The 23,879-nt window shown below is 38.2% G+C and overlaps 1 protein-coding gene across 1 annotated transcript in view; it reads right to left on the bottom strand.

Annotated features, from left to right (window-relative positions):
- The window catches only part of EFCAB13 (EF-hand calcium binding domain 13), a 119,690-nt gene that overhangs the window by 71,424 nt on the left and 24,387 nt on the right, over positions 1 to 23,879 (bottom strand). Inside the window, exons 7-8 of the mRNA XM_070357331.1 lie at positions 5,474 to 5,617; positions 1,803 to 1,874 (exon numbers count right to left, since the gene is read on the bottom strand). Of these exons, the coding sequence (XP_070213432.1) occupies positions 1,803 to 1,874; positions 5,474 to 5,617 (216 nt within the window). The remainder of the gene's footprint in view (positions 1 to 1,802; positions 1,875 to 5,473; positions 5,618 to 23,879) is intronic.

Raw genomic sequence — 23,879 nt, 5'->3', positions numbered from 1 at the left:
GGAGTTGGTGATGGACAGGGAGGCCTGCCGTACTGCAGTTCATGGGGTAGCAAAGAGTCGGACACAAGCGAGTGACTGAACTGAACTGAACAGGAAAACATCAAAAACAATGCACTTAATGAAGAAAAACTAAACAATGAGTGATAGAGAAAAACATACTATGGTTTTTTAAACAGTCAATGTCAGGATGTCAGAATGACCACAAATTGCAAATTAAATATTCCCTTTTTTTTAGTATTACTACTTTGACTGCAGCCTTGAAATTAAAAGACGCTTACTCCTTGGAAGAAAAGTTATGACCAACCTAGATAGCATATTCAAAAGCAGAGACATTACTTTGCCAACAAAGGTCTGTCTAGTCAAAGCTATGGTTTTTCCTGTGGTCATGTATGGATGTGAGAGTTGGACTGTGAAGAAGGCTGAGCGCTGAAGAATTGATGCTTTTGAACTGTGGTACTGGAGAAGACTCTTGAGAGTCCCTTGGACTGCAAGGAGATCCAACCAGTCCATCCTAAAGGAGATCAGTCCTGGGTGTTCATTGGAAGGACTGATGCTGAAGCTGAAACTCCAGTACTTTGGCCACCTTGTGTAAAGAGTTGACTCTTTGGAAAAGACTCTGATGCTGGGAGGGATTGGGGGCAGGAGGAGAAGGGGACGACAGAAGATGAGATGGCTGGATGGCATCACTGACTCAATGGACGTGAGTCTGAGTGAACTCCGGGAGTCGGTGATGGACAGGGAGGCCTGGCGTGCTGTGATTCATGGGGTCGCAAAGAGTTGGACACGACTGAGTGACTGAACTGAACTGAACTTTGTTTTAAAGTTGACTATGTTACAAAAGATAAAAACAGAAAAATTATGAGATTGCAATATTATATAATTATGTGAAAATGTTAAGTCACACAGTAGTGTGTCCACGGAATTCTTCAAGCAAGAATAGAATGGGTAGCCAATTTCTTCTCCAGGGGATCTTCCTGACCCAGGGATTGACTCTGGGTCTCCTGCCTTGTAAGCAGATTCTTTATCATCTGAGCCATCAGGGAATATAATTATAATATTGATTATTAGGTATATTCAGGGTATGCAGATGGTGACTGCAGCCATGAAATTAAAAGACGCTTACTCTTTGGAAGGAAAGTTATGACCAACCTAGATAGCATATTGAAAAGCAGAGACATTACTTTGCCAACAAAGGTCCGTCTAGTCAAGGCTATGGTTTTTCCAGTAGTCATGTATGGATGTGAGAGTTGGACTGTGAAGAAGGCTGAGCGCCAAAGAATTGATGCTTTTGAACTGTGGTGTTGGAGAAGACTCTTGAGAGTCCCTTGGACTGCAAGGAGATCCAACGAGCCCATTCTGAAGGAGATCAGCCCTGGGATTTCTTTGGAAGGAATGATGCTGAAGCTGAAACTCCAGTACTTTGGCCGCCTCATGCAAAGAGCTGACTCATCGGAAAAGACTCTGATGCTGGGAGGGATTGGGGGCAGGAGGAGAAGGGGACGACAGAGGATGAGATGGCTGGACGGCATCACTGACTCAATGGACATGAGTCTGAGTGAATTCCGGGAGTTGGTGATGGACAGGGAGGCCTGGCGTGCTGCGATTCATGGGGTCACAAAGAGTCAGACACAACTGAGTGACTGAACTAAACTGAACTGACTGATATTAAATTTTTATCTCCCTGATTTAAGAGAGTAAAGAGTTTAAAGAAGTCTTTCAAAACTCATATAATAAAATCTATACATTAGTACTTAAAGATAATTTATAAACAAAACTTGCTATAGCAACAAGAGATCACTTACAAATATTCTCATACTCTTGCTGTAGTTCATCCAAAGTAAATATGATATCCCCAATATCCACCATTTGATTACCTGTAATACAAAGAATTCCTTAGTTTAGATACTGTATTTCCTTTTGAACACAATACAGCTGCTATCCTATTCTAAAATTATAACACCACATAAATATGTGCAAATAGGAATAAAGGACCAGCTATTATGGGCTTTGAACAATATCTGGAATTATGAATTAGTAATTCAGTATACACTGAAACATAAGACTTCATTAGTATGACAAAATGAAGAAATCTTGTTCTTCCTGACTGGGGGAGATGGAATATGGAGTGAGAATTATTAATTCTTTCAACATTGTTTCAGCAGTTAATATCTGCCATATTCACTGTGTTACATACTGAGGATACAATATTGAGCAAAAGTAGACACGATATCTGCTCTCCTGGTGCTTAACTAGTCTTAATTAATACACAAACCTTAATCAAACAGTTTAAAATATAAATTGCAACTGAGATCAATCCTGTGAAAGTCTACAATATGAGAATATGACCTACTCAGAGAGGTCAGGGAAACATCTCTAAAAAACAGAGTGTAGTTTAGATTTAAAGTATTAAGAAGGACCCTGAGGAAACCATAATTTAAAAAGATATATGTACCCCAATGTTCATTGCAGCATCATTTACAATAGTAGCTAAAACATGGAAACAACCTAGATATCCATCGACAGATGAACAGATAAAGAAGTTGTGGTACATACACACAATGGAATATTACTCAGCTATTAAAAGGAATGTACTTGTGTTGGCTCACATGACATGGACAAATCTAGAGCCCATTATATAAAATGAAGTAAGTCAGAAAGAGAAAAACAAATATCATATACTAACACACATAAATGGAATCTAGAAAGATGGTACTGATGAACGTATACGCAGGGTAGCGGTGGAGATGCAGACACAGAGAACAGACTTGTGGACGTGGGGTGAAAGAAAGGGTGGGACAAATGGACAGAGTAGCATGGAAACATTACCATATGTAAAACAGATAGCCAGTGGGAATTTGCTGTATGACTCAGGGAGCTCAAACCTGTGCTCTGTGACAACCTAGAGAGGTGGGGTGGGGTGGGAGGTGGGAGGGATGTTCACAGGGAGTAGACATATGTACACTTATGGCTGATTCATGTTGATGTATGGCAGGAACCAACACAATATTATAAAGCAATTATCCTTCAATTAAAAATAAATAAAATTTTTTAAAAATAAATAAATAATTCCCTGATAGCTCAGTTGGTAAAGAATCCGCCTGCAATGCAGGAGACCACAGTTTGATTCCTGGGTCGGGAAGATCCGCTGGAGAAGGGATAGGTTACCCAATACCAGTATTCTTGGCCTTCCCTTGTGGCTCAGCTGGTAAAGAATCTGCCTGCAGTGCGGGAGACCTGGGTTCAATCCCTGGATTGGGTTGATTCCCTGGAGAAGGGAAAGGCTACCCACTCCAGTATTCTCGGCTGGAGAATTTCATGGATTGTATAGTCCATGGGGTCACAAAGAGTCAGACATGACTGAGCGACTTTCACTTTCACTTTTCACATATAAGCAGGAATAACTAGGAGGAGAGGAATATTCCAGGAAAATACCAGAATATGTGTAATGGCTGTGGCAGGAGGAGAGCAGTATAAGGTTGAAACTCTAAAAAGGCACAGACAGTAAGGGAGAATGTGGTCTGAGATAAAGCTAAGATCCAGGTAAAGGCCAGGCTTTGCAAAGTCTTGTACATTAAAGAGGTATTATTAGATTTTATACAAAGAAGGTAACATAAACAGATGTTTCTTTTGAAAAGATCTTTCTGGCTACAGTGTAAAGGGAGATTAAGACTAGATATGGGTGAAAGTGAAAAGTGAAAGTCACTCAGTCATGTCCAACTCTTTGTGACTCCATGGAATTCTCCAGGCCAGAATACTGGAGTAGGTAGCCTTTCCCTTCTCCAGGAGAGCATCCGAACCCAGGGATCGAGGTCTCCCAGGTCTCTCACGTTGCAGGCAGATTCTTTACCAGCTGAGCCACAAGGGAAGGCCAAGAATACTGGAGTGGGTAGCCTGTCCCTTCTCCAGGGCATCTTCTAGACCCAGGAATTGAACCAGGGTCTCCTGCATTGCAGGCAGCTTCTTTACCAACTGAGCTCTCAGGGAAGCCCAGATATGGGTAACTTGTTAGAATATGGGTAGACTTCCAATTGTCCTAAGGAAAAATGTAGTAATGCTGGAAAACAGAAAGATTTAAGAGATATGTAGGATTTTAAAATAATAGTACTTCGTAATAATTTCACCAGGAAAACACAGAGAACATAGCTGTCAAGGATGATTCTTAGGTTTCTGCTTCACATTTCTTGAGCCTGTTCTAGGTGCCAAACAGTGACAAATTTTTATATCTATATCCTACAATAATCCTATGAAAGTAGTATTGTCTAATCCATGGTTCCAAATAAAGAGGGTGATCTAGAAGCCCAAACTAGAATTCCATAAGCCAAAAAGCAAGGCACTGCAGTCGTTTCATATATGATTTCTGTTGCTCCTGGTTAAAGCATGCCCTGAAGGCTATTTAATAATACAAGTTGAGATTAGTCTTTAAAATTCCTATTTATATACATCTTCACGTTCCAATACATATAACTCTCCACTCGTGTCTACTACCCAAGAGCCCACCATAAACGACTACCTACTGAAACTGCATGCAGCCTGCTTCTACCTCCAGACTACACTTCACCAACTAAAGGCCCACTATAAAGCCACCACTACCAAACGACAAAATCCATTAGAATCCCACCAGAAAGGGTGCCATGTCTGATGATTTTCCTGCCACATTTACACAAACTGCTCCCTCAGTCTAAAAAGTTTCACCCTCTACCACCATCTGCAACTAACTCCTACAAATCCTTCAACATTTAGCTCAGACATCACCTCCTCTAATAATCTTTCTCTAGTGCTTCCAATATGCATACATACACTCTATAATAGTATTTGCTACATATATTATCATAATTTTCAGTTTATTTGCCTTTTCTACATCAGAATGTGAGCTCCTTCAGAACAATAAATATGTTTTATTCATCTGTGTATCTATCACCTACCAGTTTCAGGCACAGTAGATATTAAATGACTATCTGACTCATTAAATGAATGGATAAATCAATTAATCAATTACTAATCAATCCATTATTATAGGACATCTCTTGGTCACATGTAAACACCTAATATAAAATATATGCTAAGGATCGTGTTTAAAGAGAATGTAATTGTACAGCACAGGAAGATTTTGTAATCAAAGCTACAAAACAAAGTTGAAAATTTAAGAAATTTAGCTCTCCTAACTTGTGGAGTCAATGCTCTTGATACCACAGAAACTACCTCTCCACAAAGACAAGAAATGACTATTGGAAAAGAGAGATAACATTGAAAAGAAAAAAATTCCATTTTTCTCTTATATTTTTGCCAAACATACCAAAATACAACAATTAGAAACTTCTCACTTAATTTTTCTAGACTACCTTTTATCATAGACACCAGTAAGCAGTGTCATGGCAAAGGGCAAGAATCAAGTAGGAAAAGGAGAAGTAAAGGATGAATCAGAAAAATTGGTAGCCAAGAAAGAAATACGTATACATCAATTCAAATAACTCACTGTTGATATCAGCATATTTTATCACTTCCTGCAAAGTTTCAGGGACTACCAAGATATCCATGCTATCCAACACTTTATCCACTTCAGAAACTGGAACTCGACCACCTTTTATCCTGTGAAAAATCTTCAAGGCATTCTGAAATGCTGCAAAAGTACAATAAACAAAGAAATTACTGTACAATGACAATCAACATCTTTCCCTGGAAGAGCAGATTTGATCTGGGAAAAATAAATTTAAGGATTTCTAAAAATTTACCTGCAAGTACGCATTTGCCCAATTCTAGCCATATTCTTAGCCTAAAATATAATGTTTGCTATTATACTATTATACTGCTAAAATAATATTATCAATAATAACTGGTTTTTATTGAATGCTGTCTATGTGCCAGGAACTGTGCTGAAAATTATGGGCTATATAATTCCATTATCACAATCGGCCTATAAAATAAAATTTTTCATTATCCCTACATTACAGATAAGGAAACTAAAGCTCAGAAAGTCCCTTTTGATTGTACTTTAAGTATATGGAAAAGCCAGAATTCTAATCCAAAATGTTTGCTCTTAATCATCATATTATACGCACCTCTTAGTTAAAACTTTTAGCTATAACAATTTCTTACCAGTGGTATAATCTACAATAGCAAAACACCTTGATCCAAAACTGGGGGCAGTTATTAATTACTTTAAAGTGTAATTTAGGAAAGATATTGTAAAAGAGGTAAGAATGGTGTAAAAACAGAATTTTTCTTCAGATTTTTTATATACTACACAGAATTTGACAATGGTTTAACCACCATTAAAATGTCTATTTATCCATAGAAATCTCTTAACTATCCTTGATATCAAAAGTGAACTGGGAAGAACATGGTTAAAAGAAAGTAAACATAATAATGAAGAGAATTTCGCCCCAAAAGAAGGCTTCCTTAAAACCTAAACAGTTAAGTTCAGTTCAGTCGCTCAGTCGCGTCCGACTCTTTGCGATCCCATGAATCGCAGCACGCCAGGCCTCCCTGTCCATCACCAACTCCTGGAGTTCACTCAAACTCATGTGCATCGAGTCGCTGATGCCATCCAGCCATCTCATCTTCTGTCATCCCCTTCTCCTCCTGCCCCCAATCTCTCCTAGCATCAGGGTCTTTTCCAATGAGTTAACTCTTCGCATGAGGTGGCCAAAGTATTGGAGTTTCAGCTTCAGCATCAGTCCTTCCAATGAACACCCAGGACTGATCTCCTTTAGGATGGACTAGTTGGATCTCCTTGCAGTCCAAGGGACTCTCAAGAGTCTTCTCCAACACCACAGTTCAAAAGCATCAATTCTTCGGCACTCAGCTTTCTTCACAGTCCAACTCTCACACCCATACATGACTACTGGAAAAACCATAGCCTTGACTAGACGGACCTTTGTTGGCAAAGGAATGTCCCTGCTTTGCAATATGCTATCTAGGTTGGTCATAACTTTCTTTCCAAGGAGTAAGCGTCTTTTAATTTCATAGCTGCAATCACTATCTGTAGTGATTTTGGAGCCCAAAAAAATAAAGTCTGACACTGTTTCCATTGTTTCCCCATCTATTTCCCACGAAGTGATGGGACCAGATGCCATGATCTTCGTTTTCTGAATGTTGAGCTTTAAGCCAACTTTTTCACTCTCCTCTTTCAGCAAGAGGCTTTTGAGTTCCTCTTCACTTTCTGCCATAAGGGTGGTGTCATCTGCATATCTGAGGTTATTGATATTTCTCCCGGCATACTTGATTCCAGCTTGTGTTTCTTCCAGTCCAGCGTTTCTCATGATGTACTCTGCATATAAGTTAAATAAGCAAGGTAACAATATACAGCCTTGACGTACTCCTTTTCCTATTTGGAACCAGTCTGTTGTTCCATGTCCAGTTCTAACTGTTGCTTCCTGACCTGCATACAGGTATCTCAAGAGGCAGGTCAGGTGGTCTAGTATTCCCATCTCTTTTCAGAATCTTCCAGTTTATTGTGATCCACACAGTCAAAGGCTTTGGCATAGTCAATAAAGCAGAAGTAGATGGTTTTCTGGAACTCTCTTGCTTTTTCCATGATCCAGCAGATATTGGCGATTTGACCTCTGGTTCCTCTGCCTTTTCTAAAACCAGCTTGAACATCTGGAAGTTCATGGTTCATGTACTGCTGAAGCCTGGCTTGGAGAATTTTGAGCATTACTTTACTAGTGTGTGAGATGAGTGCAATTGTGTGGCAGTTTGAGCATTCTTTGGCATTGCCTTTCTTTGGGATTGGAATGAAAACTGACCTTTTCCAGTCCTGTGGCCACTGCTGAGTTTTCCAAATTTGCTGGCATATTGAGTGAAGCACTTTCACAGCATCATCTTCCAGGATTTGAAATAGCTCAACTGGAATTCCATCACCTCCTCTAGCTTTGTTCGTAGTGATGCTTCCCAAGGCCCACTTGACCTCACATTCCAGGATGTCTGGCTCTAGGTGAGTGATCACACCATCGTGATTATCTGGGTTGTGAAGATCTTTTTTGTACAGTTCTTCTGTGTATTCTTGCCACCTCTTCTTAATATCTTCTGCTTCTGTTAGGTCCCTACCATTTCTGTCCTTTATCAAGCCCATATTGCATGAAATATTCCCTTGGTATCTCTAATTTTCTTGAAGAGATCTCTAGTCTTTCCCATTCTGTTGTTTTCCTCTATTTCCTTGTATTGATCCTAAACAGTTATTTGTATCCAAATGCTACATTTAACATATTTAAGTGTAACTTAGACCACTATATCCCTTAATTTACCTTGATAAGGAAACACAATTCAAATAATTCCAGAGGGCAAACCACTTTGTAGTCAGACTAGATTTCCCTGGAATTCAGCATATAGTAAACATAATGATCTACAAGTCTTTAGATAAGCACAGTAGAAGAGGAAGAACTGACACTATTCATTCAACAAGTAGTTATTAGTCAAGTGAGCAAAAACAGCAGAGGAAAGAGAACTAGATGGCAGAGGAGTAGGTGGACCGTGGAGTACACCTCTCTCCAAGGATACATCAGGAATACACCTTCAGACATAGAAGTGCATGCAGAACTCCAACTGAGAACCGACAGGAGTACCTGACCAGTGGAAAAGAATATATAGAACCATGCAAAACTCGATAGGATGAAGGATCTAGGGGGAAAAACAGGAGTGTTAGCAGGACTGGACCTGCCCTCAGCAGGTCGGTGAACTGAAGCAGGGGTCTGATCCCTACAGTGGGGCAACCGTCTGAGTCAGAGAAGAAACATTTAAGGCTGAGAGTGAAACAGCTGATCAGTGACAGCCTAAACAGAATGAGAATCAGATGGTCCTTGCCACAGCCATACACACCCCAGGCAGGAACGCTGGTCTCCTGGAAGGCGCAGCAGCTGGGAGCTGGAGTTTAGGGATTGTGGAGCAATCCCAGGGCGAGGGCTGCTATTGACTTCTGAGAGATAGATTGAGGGGATGTGAGGGAGATGGTGGTGGGAAATGCCAGTGAAGGAAAGCGAGGCAACCATGGAAGCAACGCAATACACCTGAATCACGTGTAGTGGGTGGAGCCATCACCATAGCCTCTCTCCCCACACAGGCCAGCATTGGCCCCTGAACAACAGAGAGGCTGGCCCATCAAATGCCTAATGCACTGAACTACAGAGTAGGACCCCACCCAGGGTGCCCCTTTAAGTGCCTGACACACCTATCTACAGAGTAGGACCCCAGCCAGGAGTACCCCTCTATTTGCCTGACACGCCAAACAACAGAGAAGGACTCCAGGCAAAGGAGCCCTCTAAGTGTCTGAATGGGGGTAGCTACAGAGAAAGACTAGCCAAAAAGGCCTTCTGATTGCCAGCTACAAGAGGCTTTGGAAAAAAAAAGACTCTGATAGGGCCGTAACTCCTGTGGCGGAGGCAGTCTGTGTCCCTGCACACTTGGTGCTGCCAGGGTCCCCACAAGCCAAGCAGCTGCGCCACCTTCACACTCAAGTCTCACTGGGGCAGAGCTACCATGGGCAAAAAAAAAGTCTTGCGTCTATGCACACAGGGTCACTTTGGTCATGTCTGACTCTTTGCGACCCTGTAGACTGTGGCCTGCCAGGCTTCTCTATCAGAGAGGGGGTTCTCCAGGCAAGAATACTGCAGCATATTGGCCAATACTGGTTGCCATACCCTTCTAGAGCACTATATTTCCTGCTGCCCTAGCCACCAACCCCCCTGAGTACCTAGTGCTGCCAGAATTCCTGTGACCCAAGCAGTTGCACCACTTCCACACCTGGCCCTCACAGGGGAAAACCCAAGCCCTCCAGGGTAGCCTCAGGAGCTAAACCCCAGTGGATGACCCACATGTAAAGGTGGAAATAAAACCACAATTGAAACCCAGAGGCAGTGTGGCTAAGGAATAAGACCCCAAACTTTCCCACCATCTGTACAAGCTGCAGATTAAATCTACAAGATCAACTAAGCAGACTCTGTGTCAATGGAATATATAAAAGGCCATTGAGAGCTCCCATTAAAAAAAAATGCACTGGTTCTGATAGCTGTGGACACTGGAGGCAAGAACACACAGGAGTAGGACCAGATTAGAATCTGAGGGGCCCCCACTGCTGGTCCAGAGATCAGTAGTGTTGGAGGGCATCCTAGGGAGGTAAGGTAGACTGTGATTCCCAGCCAGGGAAAGGACTCTCGACAGCAGTGGCTCAAGAAAAACATTTATTATTCTTATTTTTTTTACTTTTTCTGTAGATACTTGCGGATTTTGTTGTGGTTTGTTTTTTTTTTCCTTTTTTCCTTCCTCTGTTGTAGTTATTGGTTTTATTGGCACTAAGAAATCCAATTAAGCTTTTGAGCTTTTTTTTCTCGGTCTCATTTTCTATTGTTGTCATAAACCTCTGCCTCTACATTGGGCTTTTGCAGTTCTGTGGAGTTTTCCTCCTTTTTTTTTTTGTTTTCTCTTTATTTTTAAATTTTTAAACCTATTTTTATTTTTTCTACATATATTCCTTTGTTTACTTTTCCTATTGTTTTATCCCTTTGCAGTTACTCTTTAACGTATATATATCTTCTTCATCTACTTCTATTTAACTTTGCATATCTATTCTTTCTTTCTTTCTCTCCTTCCCTCTCAACATATTTGTTAGTTTTATTTTCATTGCTTTATTCCCTAATTGGCACCTTGCTTTAGTTTTGTTTTCCAGTTTGTGCTTTAATTAGTTTTGTTCTGGTAGACATAATTTTTGTTTTCCTTTGTTTGCCAGGTCAATCTATTGTACTTTATTTTTGTTGGACTGTTTTGATTTTGCTTATGGGTGTATATGTATATGTGTATATTCAGTCACACATTCTATTGTTGTTATAAACTTCTGCTTCTACATTGGGCTTTTGCAGTTCTGTGGAGTTTTCCTCTTTTCTTCTGTTTTTTTTTTTTTTTATATTTTTAATTTTTAAAAACCTATTATATTTTCTACATTTACTCCTTTGTTTGCCTTCCCTATTGTTTTTTCCCCTTGCAGTTAATCTTTAATGTGTGTAAATCTTCTTCATCTACCTCTATTTAACTTTGTATATCTATTATTTCTTTCTTTTCTTTCTTTCCTTTTCTCCCAATATATTTGTTCATTTTGTTTTCATTGCTTTATTCTCCACTTGGCACCTTGTTTTAGTTTTGTTTTCCAATTTGTACTTTATTTTTGTTCTTAACTGGTAAATATAATTTTTTATTTCCTTTGTTCACCAGATCAGTCTACTGTACTTTATTTTTGTTGGACTGTTTTCACTTTGCTCATGGGTGTATATGTATATGTGTATATTCCATTATTTTAGTTATTATTTGCCTGATTTTGTAACTGATATTTGTCTGGGGTTCATCTTTGGTTTCTTGTTTTTGGATATTTGCTTTAATCTCACCTCATGCATTTGTGGAATCTTCATTCCTGACCACAGATCAAGCCCTGGGCCTTTGGAGTAAGAGCACTGACTCCAAGACCTAGACTACTGAGAACTAACCCTAGGGAGTATCAAATAGTGAGAACTCACACAAAGGAAACCACTGGAATACAAGACCTGGCATCACCCAACCACCAGTAGCACCCTGTGCAGGACGCCTCATCTAAACAACAAACAAAACAAAAATACAAACCCAATCATCAGCAGACAGGATTACCACCTTACTTAGCCTTGCCCATTAGAGGAAAAACAAACAAACAAACAAAAACTCAGCACAAATCTCACCCTATAGAAGCTCACAGAAACCACAGGACCAGTCTTAGGAGTGCAGAAACCAAAAGGAAGAATTCAACCTTCTTCAAGGAAAAAATTCAACTTCCCTTGAAGCCTGGGAAAGGAGACCTCAAACACAATAACCTAAAGTAATAATAATAATAATGAAAAGGCAGAGAAATATGGCACAAATAAAAGAACAAACTAGAAGCACTGAAGTCCAAATAAATGAGGAGGAAATAGGCACACTACCTGAAAAAGAATTCAGAATAATGATAGTAAAGATGTTCAAAAACCTTGAAAACAAAATGGAGAAATTGCAAGAATCAATTAACAAAGATCTAGAATTAAACAATAAACATATAGAGACAAACAACACAATTACTGAAATTAAAAATACTCTGGAAGGAATCAATAGCAGAATATCTGAAGCAAAATGAATCAGTGAGCTGGAAGATGAAATGGTGGAAATAACTTCTGAAGAACAGAATAAAGTAAAAAGAATGAAAAGAGCCAAGGACAGTCTCAGAGACTTCTGGGACCATATCAAATGCACCAACATACAAATTATAGGGGTCCCAGAAGAAGAAGAGAAAAAAAAAGGTATGAGAAAATTTTTGATGAGATTACAGTTGAAAACTTCCCCAACGTGGAAAAGAAAATAGTCAATGAAGTCCAAGAGGCACAAAGAGTCCCATACAGAATAAACCCAAGGAAAAACACACCAAGACACATACTAATCAAACTACCAAAAAATAAACACAAAGAAAGAATATTAAAAGCAGCAAGGGAGTAGCAACAAGTAACATAAAAGGGAAACCCCATACACTTAACAGCTGATCTTTCAGCAGAAACTCTGCAGGCCAGAAGGGAATGGCAGGATATATTAAAGTACTAAAAGGGAAAAATCTACAATCAAGATTACTGTACCCAGCAAGAATCTCATTCAAAATTAATAGAGAAATAAAAAGCTTTTCAGACAAGCAAAAGCTAAGAGAATTCAGTACCACCAAACTGGCTTTACAACAAATGTTAAAGGGACTTATATAGTCAAGAAATACAACAGGGGAAAAGAAAAGATCTATAAAATCAACTCCAAACAATTAAGAAAATGGCAATAGGAACATATATATCAATAATTACTTTAAATGTAAATGGATTAAATGCTCCAACCAAAAGACACAGACTGGCTGAATGTATACGAAAACAAGACCAATATCTATGCTGTCTACAAGAAACCCACTTCAGACCTAAAGATACATATAGACTGAAAGTAAGAGGATGGAAAAATATATTCCATGCAAATGAGAAGCAAAAGAAAGCTGGAATAGCAATCCTTATATCAGAAAAAAATACACCTTAAAATAAAGAAGATTACAAGAGATAAGGAAGGACACTACATAATGATCAAGGGATCAATCCAGGAGGAAGACATAACAATTGAAAATATCTATGCACCCAACATAGAGGCACCTCAATACATAAGACAAACACTAACAGACATAAAAGGAGAAACTGACAGTAACACAATAATAGTAGGAGACTTAAACACCCCACTCACACCAATGGACAGATCATCAAAACAGAAAATTAATAAGGAAACACAAGTCTTAAATGATACATTAGATGAGATGGATCTCATTGACATCTTCAAGACATTTCATCCAAATGCAGAAGAATACACTTACTTCTCAAGAGCACATGGAACATTCTCTAGGATAGACCACATCTTGGGTCACAAATCAAACCTCAGTAAATTTAAGAAAATTGAAATTGTATCAAGCATCTTCTCTGACCACAATGCTATGAGACTGGATATTAATTACAAGAAAAAAAAAGTATAAGAAACACAAACACATGGAGATTAAACAACACGTTTCTAAATAACAAACAGTTTACTGAAGAAATCAAAAGGGAAATCAAAAAATTTCTAGAAACAAACGACAATGAAAACACAATTCAAAACCTATGGGATGCAGCAAATGCAGTTCTAAGAGGGAAGTTTATAGCAACACAATCCTACTTCAAGAAACAAGAAAAACATCAAATAGACAACCTAACTTTATACCTAAAACAACTGGAAAAAGAAGAAGAACAACAACAAAACATAATTAGTAGAAGAAAAGAAATCATAAAGATCCAAGCAGAAATAAATGAAAAAGAAATGAAAGAAACAATAGTACAGATTAATAAAACTAAAAGCTGGTTCTTCGAGAAGATAAACAAAATTGACAAACCTTTAGTCAGACTCATCAAGAAAGAAATAAGAATCAAATCAACAAAATTAGAAATGAAAAAGGAGAAGTTACAACAGACAATGCAGAAAACAAAGGATTATAAGAGACTATTATGAACAACCATATGGCAATAAAATAGATAACCTAGAAAAAATGGACAGGTTCTTAGAAAAGTTCAATCTTCCAAGACTGAACCAGGAAGAAATAGAAATTATGAACAACCCAATTACAAGCACTGAAATTGAAGCTGGGATCAAAAATCTCCCAAAACACAAAAGCCCAGGACCAAATGGCTTCACAGAAGAATTCTTTCAAACATTTGGAGAAGAGCTAATGCCTATCCTTCTAAAATTCTTTCAAAAAATTGCAGAGGAAGGAACACTTCCAAACTCATTCTACGAGGTTACCATCACCCTGATACCAAAACCAGACAAAGACAACACACAAAAAGAAAACTACAGGCCAATAACACTGATGAACATAGATGCAAAAATCCTCAACAAAATTCTAGCAAACAGAATTCAGTAACACATCAGAAAACTCATACACCATGATCAAGTTGGGTTTATTCCAGGGATGCAAAGATTCTTCAATATATGCAAATCAATCTATGTGACACACCATATTAACAAATTGAAAGATAAAAACTATGTATGATAATCTCAACAGATGCAGAAAAAGCCTTTGACAAAATTCAGCACCTATTTATGATTAAAACTTTTCATAAAATGGGCATGGAAGGAACCAACCTCAACATAGTAAAGGCCATATATGATAAGCCTACAGCAAACATTATTCTCAATGGTGAAAAACTGAAAGCATTCCCCCTAAGATCAGGAACAAGACAGGGGCGTCCACTTCTGCCACTATTATTCAACATAGTTCTGGAATTCCTAGCTACAGCAATCAGAGAAGAAAAAGAAATAAAAGGAATCCAGACTGGAAAAGAAAAAGTAAAGCTCTCACTGTTTGCAGATAACATGATACTGTACATAGAAAACCCTAAAGATCGTATCGGAAAATTACTAGAGCTAATCAGCGAATTTAGCAAAGTTGCAGGATATAAAATCAATACACAGAAATCACTGGCATTTCTATATACTAACAATGAAAAACCAGAAAGAGAAATTAAGGAATCAATCCTATTCACCATTGCAACAAAAATAATTAATATCTAGGAATAAACCTACCTAAGGAGACAAAAGAACTGCACACAGAAAATTGTAAGACACTAATGAAAGAAATCAAAGATGACATAAACAGATGGAGAGATATTCCATGTTCCTGGGTAGGAAGAGTCAATATTGTAAAAATGACTATACACCAAACCCAATCTACAGATTTAATGCAATCCCTATCAAATTACCAATGGCATTTTTCATAAAACTAGAACAAAAAATTTGACAATTCATATGGAGACACAAAAGACCCCAAATAGCCAAAGCAGTCTTGAGAAAGAAGAATGGAGCTGGAGGGATCAACCTTCCTGACTTCAGATTATGCTACAAAGCTACAGTCATCAAGACAGTATGGTACTGGCACAAAAACAGAAATATAGACCAATGGAACAACATAGAAAGTCCAGATATAAACCCATGCACCTATGGGTACCTTATTTTTGACAAAGGAGGCAAGAATATACAATGGGGCAAAGATAGCTTCTTCAATAAATGGTGCTGGAAAAACTGGACAGATTACATGTAAAAGAATGAAATTAAAACACTTCCTAACACCAAACATAAAGATAAATTCAAAATGGATTAAATACCTAAATGGAAGACCAGAAACTATAAAGCTCTTAGAGGAAAACAAAGGCAGAACACTTGATGACATAAGTCAAAGCAAGATCCTCTATGACCCACCTCCTAGAGTAATGGAAATAAAAGCAAAAGTAAACAAGCAGGACCTGATTAAACTTAAAAGCGTTTGCACAGCAAAGGAAACTATAAGCAAGGTGAAAACACAACCCTCAGAATGGAAGAAAATAATAGCAAATGAAACAACTGACAAAGGATTAATTTCTAAAATATACAAGCAGCTCATACAATTCAATATCAGAAAAACAAACAACCCAATCAAAAAGTGGAGAAAAGACCTAAATAGACATTTCTCCAAAGAAGACATACAGATGGCTAACAAACACATAAAAAGATGCTCAACATTGTTCATTATTAGAGAAATGCAAATCAAAACTACGATGAGATATCACCTCACACAGGTCAGAATGGCCCTCATCAAAAAGTCTACAAACAATAAATGTTGAAGAGGGTGTGGAGGAAAGGGATCACTCTTGCACTGTTGGTGGGAATGTAAATCGATACAGCCACTATGAAAGACAGTATGGAGATTCCTTAAAAAACTAGGAATAAAACCACCATACGACCCAGAAATCCCACTCCTAGTCATACACCCTGAGGAAACCAAAACTGAAAGACACATGTATCCCATTGTTCATTGCAGCACTATTTACAATAGCTAGAACATGGAAGCAACCTAGATATCCACTGACAGATGAAATGGATAAAAAAGTTGGGATACATATACACAATGAAATATTACTCAGCCATAAAAAGGAATGCATTTGAGTCCGTTCTAATGAGGTGGATGAATCTAGAACCTATTATACAGGGTGAAGTGAGTCAGAAAGAGAAAGATAAATACCATATTCTAATGTATATATACGGAATCTAGGAAAATGGTACTGAAGAATTTATTTACAGGGCAACAATGGAGAAACAGAAATAGAGAATAGACTTATGGACATGGGGAGAGGGGAGGAGAGGGTGAAATGTATGGAAAGAGTAACATGGAAACTTATATTAGCATATGTAAAATAGATAGCCAACAGGAATTTGCTGTATGGCTCAGGAAACTCAAACAGGGGCTCTGTATCAACCTAGAGGGGTGGGATGGGGAGGGAGATAGGAGGAAGTTTCAAAAGGGTGGGGATATATGTATACCTATGGCTGATTCATGTTGAGGTTTGACAGAAAACAAAAAAATTCTGTAAAGTAATTATCCTTCAATAAAAAAAAAAAATAGCACAGGAAGGACCTCTGAGAATCCTCTATGCTATAAAACAACGAGAACACTGGCAAAAATGTCAAAGTCAACTTTTTCAACCCTCTGGAAATCAACCAAAGGTTTACAACAACCCAGGGAATGTTTTTTCAAAAAAAATGTCTGACTCTCCTTAAGAACACTGAGCTTTGTGGCATTTTAACTTGCTGTATTCCCACCTTCCCTTCCCAGGGGCTACCAGGAGCCTTGAAAACCAAGAGTTGAAAACTGCAATGAAAACCAGCAACCAAAAATCCAGTGGAGAAAAAAGAGGTTGGAACTTCTTCAAAGTGCCATTCCCTAAGAACTGCTATTATTAGACCTGTCTGGTGGTTCTCTGGAAGACCCTACTTTCAAATCTGTTCTTATATAAACTGACTCAAAGCTTTCCCAGTCCAAACAGATTTTTCCCTGGGAGAATTCACCAAAAACAGAGATAACTGTTTACCATCACAACTGCCAGTAGTAATGGAAACAGAGCAAACAATAGGCTAACAAACAAACTTATGAGGAAAATCTGGGAAATGATATTTCCATAGGTGGCTTTGAAAATCTCCAACATACTTCTAGAAATCTAGATGGCTACACACAAGGGTCGAGCTGTACAGATACTCAGGAAAGACTTGAGAACATCCTAAACTCTCCTGAGAAAAATGTATGCAGGTCATGAAGCAATAGTTCAAACTAGACATGGAAAAACAGACTGGTTCAAAATTGGGAAAGGAGTACATCAAGGCTGTATATTATCACCTTGCTTACTTAACTTATATGCAGAGTAAATCATGCAAAATGCTGGGCTGGATGAAGCACAAGCTGGAATCAACATTGCCAGGAGAAATATCAATAGCCTCAGATATGCAGATGATACCACCTTAACAGTAGAACTGAAGAGGAACTAAAGAGCCTCTTGATGAAGGTGTAAGAGGAGAGTGAAAAAGCTGACTTAAAACTCAGCATTCAAAAAATGAAGATCATGGCATCCAGTCCCATCATTTCATGGGAAATAGATGGGGAAACAATGGAAACAGTGACAGACTTTATTTTCTTGGGCTCCAAAATCACTGCAGATAGTGACTGCAGCCATGAAATTAAAAGACTCTTGTTCCTTGGAAGAAAAGCTATGACAAACCTAGACATAATATTAAAAAGCAGAGACATCACTTTGCCAACAAAGGTCTACCTAGTTAAAGCTATGGTTTTTCTAGTAGTCATGCATGGATGTGAGAGTTGGACCAGAAAGAAGGCTGAGCACTGAAGAATTGATGCTTTTGAACTCTGGTGCTGAAAAAGGCTCTTGAAAGTCCCTTGAGCAGCAAGATCAAACCAGTCAATCCTAAGGGAAATAAATCCTTAATATTCACTGGAAGTGGAGAAGGGCATGGCAACCCACTCCAGTGTTCTTGCCTGGAGAATCCCATGGACAGAGACGCCTGGTGGGCTACAGTCCACGGGGTCACAAAGAGTCAGACATGACTGAAGTGACTTAGCACTTAGCATGTTCACTGGAAGGACTGATGTTGAAGCTGAAGCTCCAGTACTTAGGCCATCTGATGCAAAGAGCTGACCTACTGGAAAAGACTCTAACACTGGGAAAGACTGAGGGCAGGAGGAGAAGGGGATGACAGAGGATGAGATGGTTGAATGGCAACATTGACTCAATGAACATGAGCTTGAGCAAACTCTGGGAGATAGTGAAGGACAGGGAAGCCTGGTGTGCTATATAGTCCATGGAATAGCAAAGAGTCAGAAATGACTGAGCAACTGAACAACAACAAACTCTTACTACTGGCTTATCTTGAGGAGATACACAGGAAGGAAGTGAAGGCTAAGGCAGAGTTGAGAAACTATCTGGCTAGGTATTGAAGGCATGTCCCAATGTACACACTGGCTCTCCTCTACCTAATAATTTATAACTCATTTTTCCTTATAAAGGTATGATAAAGACACATGCACACATGTATATGTAAATATAATATCAAATAAATATATAATATAAAAATATAAGAAAAGTTACAATCATTGTGGAATTGTTTACAATAGTAAGGTAATTAAAACCAATTAAATATTCAACATTATAGGTTAAATTATTAGTATATCTACATTTTCAGATACCATGTAGCTATTTGAAAATGAAAGGCTAAAATAAATAAAAATTTTTTAAGTTTTAATAAAAAAAAAAATAAAAGGCTGACCTGTATCTACTGACATGGAAAACTTTTCAAGATATATTACTTATTTTTTAAAAATCATACTAGAAAACAATGTATATAGCATGACTCTTTTCTCTTAAAGTAGATTATTTCTATTTTTCCCTTTTTTAGAGGGTCTCGATTCCTAAATGTATGCTTCGTCTTTTTACCAGCTTCTGTGAGATCAAAGGGCTTCCACTGTGGCTCAACTGGTAAAGAATCCACCTGTAATGTGGGAGACCTGGGTTCAATCAACCCTCTGCCTAAAAATTGGTAACTTATCTCATCTTACAAAACACACATATATATATTCATAATTGAATACAAAATGGATTCTAAGGTCAACATTAAATTATAGGAGGAATTAAAGAGTGTCTTTCACATCTTTATACACTTAAATATTTCTTGGATATTTTATAAAAATAACATTCAAGAATTATGTATGTTGATTTAAAAGGAAAAAAAGAAGCCTGGGACTTCCTGATTAGTCTCAGAACATGTGGCAATAAACAGAAATAAGGTCAAAATAGGAAACCAGGAATTGAAAACCAAGGAATGTAAGAGAGCAAGTAAGCTATTCTTTGCTGCGGTACAGCAAGTAGGCAGTACCTAGAAGTCCAAACAAACATATAAATCTATGGTCAGGAAAAGTTACCTGTAAGGCAAAAACCAAGGAGACAAAGGAGAATCCCAATCGCCACAGGAGTTAATCAAAATGCCAAGTAGGAAGTAAGGAATTAAAAAAGAAAAAGCAAACCAAGCACCATGTCTATATTAATCACGGCTTCATATGGTAGGCATTTAATAACATTTATTACATTAATGAATCAGTAAACTTTGAAGAGTTTTTCTTGTCTCTTGTTTGCTTACTCGGGAATATTGACCATCACGTTCATTTATCCTTGATTCTAAGAGAATACAGTTTGGCTGACAATAAATATATATAATCCCAATATATGTTATCTTCTATAAGCACAGAAACTTGATCTTGCCTAAGGGAAAAACAAAAGGACTGCTAAAATTAGATCATGAACACTAGAGATTGCAGGCCTTTGGAAGCACTATTTCTATCATTAACATGAATAGTCCTTTCAACTATTTTCTTTACAATTTATATGCAGTGCAAGCTAAAAGCTATTAGGAGACAATTCAGTATCTGAAAACTTGAGGTAGAAATTCATGCAGATTCCAGGCAATGGGAAAAGAACTGTCAAGGGTAGACAAGAAAACAGATATGAGTCTTCAACAGAAGGGGAAAAAAATGAACTAAGGCATGAAGTAAGAATGCAATTGGCAGGTATGGAGATTTATGATTAACTGGAGCCTGGGGGAAAAAGGCAAATGGTTGTCTGAGGAGGCCTTACAAATAACTGAGAAAAGAATAGAAGCTAAAGGCAAAGGAGAAAAGGAAAGATATACCCATTTGAATGCAGAGTTCCAAAGAATAGCGAGGAGAGATAAAAAGCCTTCCACAATGATCAATGCAAAGAAATAGAGGAAAACAATAGAATAGGAAAGACTAGAGATCTCTTCAAGAACATTAGAGATACCAAGGGAACATTTCATGCAAAGATGGGCTCAATAAAGGACAGAAATGGTATCGACCTAACAGAAGCAGAAGATATTAAGAAGAGGTGGCAAGAATGCACAGAAGAACTGTACAAAAAAGATCTTCACGACCCAGATAATCATGATGGTGTGATCACTCACCTAGAGCCAGACATCCTGGAATGTGAAGTCAAGTGGGCCTTAGGAAGCACCACTATGAACAAAGCTAGTGGAGGTGATGAAATTCCAGCTAAGCTAAGCTATTTCAAATCCTAAAAGATGATACTGTTAAAGTGTTGCACACAATATGTCAGCACATTTGGAAAACTCAGCAGTGGCCACAGGACTGGAAAAGGTCAGTTTTCATTCCAATCCCAAAGAAAGGTAATGTCAAATGTTCAAACTATCACACAATTGCACTCATCTCACATGCTAGTAAAGTAATGCTCAAAATCCTCCAAGCCAGGCTTCAACAGTATGTGAACCATGAACTTCCAGATGTTCAAGCTGGATTTAGAAAAGGCAGAGGAACCAGAGATCAAATTGCCAACATCTGTTGGATCATCAAAAAAGCAAGAGAATTGCAGAAAAACATCTACTTCTGCTTCATTGACTATGCCAAAGCCTTTGACTGTGGGGATCACAATAAACTGTGGAAGATTCTGAAAAGAGACTGGAATACCAGACCACCTGACCTGCCTCCTGAGAAATCTGTATGCAGGTCAAGAAGCAACAGTTAGAACTGGACATGGAACAACAGACTGGTTCTAAATCGGGAAAGGAGTATGTCAAGGCTGTATATTGTCACCCTGCTTATTTAACTTATATGCAGAGTACACACTCATGATAAATACAAGGCTGGATGAAGCACAAGCTGGAATCAAGATTGCCAGGAAATATCAATAACCTCAGATATGCAGATGACACCACCCTTATGGCAGAAAGCGAAGAACTAAAGAGCCTCTTGACGAAAGTGAAAAAGGAGAGTGAAAAAGTTGGCTTAAAGCTCAACATTCAGAAAACTAAGATCATGGCATCTGGTCCCATCACGTCATGGCAAATAGATGGAGAAACAATGGAAACAGTGAGAGACTATTTTCTTGAGCTCCAGAATCACTGAAGATGGTGACTACAGCCATGAAATTAAAAGATGCTTGCTCCTTGGAAGAAAAGCTATGACCAACCTAGATAGCATATTCAAAAGCAGAGACATTACTTTGCCAACAAAGGTCCGTCTAGTCAAAGCTATGGTTTTTCCAATAGTCATGTGTGGATGTGAGAGTTGGACTATAAAGAAAGCTGAGCACAGAAGAATTGATGCTTTTGAACTGTGGTGTTGGAGAAGACTCTTGAGAGTCCCTTGGACTGCAAGGAGATCCAACCAGTCCATCCTAAAGGAAATCAGCCATGAATATTCATTGGAAGAACTGATGCTGAAGCTGAAATTCCAATACTTTGGCCACCTGATGTGAAGAGCTGGTTCATAAGAAAAGACCCTGATGCTGGGAAACATTGAAGGCAGGAGGAGAGGGGGACGACAGAGGATGAGACTGTGGGATGGCATGACCGACTCCATGGACATGAGTTTGAGTAAGCCCTGGGAGTTGGTGATGGACAGGGAAGCCTGAAGTCCACGGGGTCGCAAAGAGTCGGACACGACTAAGTGACTGAACTGAACTGGAGCATGGGGTTCTTGTCTGGGAAAAATTTATGGAGAAAGGAAGAGCAGCAAGGAAAATTATGAAGAAGTGAGGACCAGAAGCATAAGAGTTTGGCCTAAGAAAAGCAGCTAAATTTTTGAGATAATGACATGACAAAAACTGTGTTTTAAGAAAATTGGTCTCGTAGTTGTGTACAGGAAAAAGTAGAGACTGGGGACAGAAAATTAGGATACCGTGGCAGAGATCCAGGTTTTTTAGTGCCTTTTATAGAATAGCCCATGCCTAATTTTTCTCAACCTGGACTACTAGGGCAAAAAGGAGTTAAGAAATTCTGAAAAAACATAAATTCGTATAACCACCCCACCCTAAAATCAGTTACTATCAAAAATAATTTTCTTCTATAATTCTGAAGAAAATATTTTTACCTGGATCCTGAGAGACCAAGTAACAGACATCATTCACAGCCTTAAGGAAATCTGAAAAATCCAGCATTCCATTAACTATAAGAAATGATTCAGAAAAAGAAAGAAAAAAACTCCATTAGCAAATTTATCAGCAGATTCACTAAGCATATAAGATAAAAATACAAACTAAAAATGTAACTATAATTAACTGACATTAGAATACCATAGTCTATACACAAGAGCAGTCATGTGGTAGTTCTATCTTTAGTTTTTAAGGAACCTCCATACTGTTCTCCATAGTGGTTATACCAATTTACATTCCCAACAATGGTGTAGGAGGGTTCCATATTTCCACATCTTATCCAGCATTTATTGTTTATGCACTTTTTGATGATGGCTATTATGACCCGTGGCTCCCTTAATAACAAGCTTTGAATGATCTGTAAATGTAAGGCCTTCTCTATTATCTACTTCTTTGATTCAAGTATCAAATATTGAGTGCAAAAATATATTTTTTTTCTAGGTTTCTGTTGTTGTTCAATAGTCCAGTCATATCCAATTTCTCTAGCTACTTAAAGTGTAATTTATTAGGGTTTTATTTTTATGTCCTTAAACAAGAGTGATGTTGAACCTATTCATATATAATTATTGACTATATGTGTTATATTTTATGTGAAATACTTGTCCATGTGTTTTGCCCTCTTTTCTATTTCATTATTTGTTATCGATTTGTATGAATTCTTTACACATTTTGTAAACTAATCATTTGTCAATTGTGTGAATTGCAAATATCCCCAAGTTTGTAACCTGTCTTTTCACTTTCAGGTATCCTTTTAAATATGCATGCTAAGTTGCTTCAGTCATATCCAACTCTTTGCAACCCAATGGACTGTAGCCTACCAGGCTGCTCTGTCCATGGGATTCTCCAAGCAAGAATATTGGAGTGAGTTGCCATGTCCTACTCCAGGGGATCTTCCCAACCCAGGGAACAAATTTTAATATAATTAAATATATCAAATATATTAATCTCAAACATTTTTTGCCTTAAGAAACTTTCCCTATCCCATGCCATTTCATACTAAGGCAATTAGCAAAAATTAAA

Source organism: Bos mutus, chromosome 19 (assembly GCF_027580195.1).
Source record: "Bos mutus isolate GX-2022 chromosome 19, NWIPB_WYAK_1.1, whole genome shotgun sequence".
NCBI lineage: Eukaryota > Metazoa > Chordata > Mammalia > Artiodactyla > Bovidae > Bos > Bos mutus.
The sequence above is the reverse complement of the archived record's forward strand: the minus strand, read 5'-3'. Positions and strand labels throughout refer to the sequence as shown.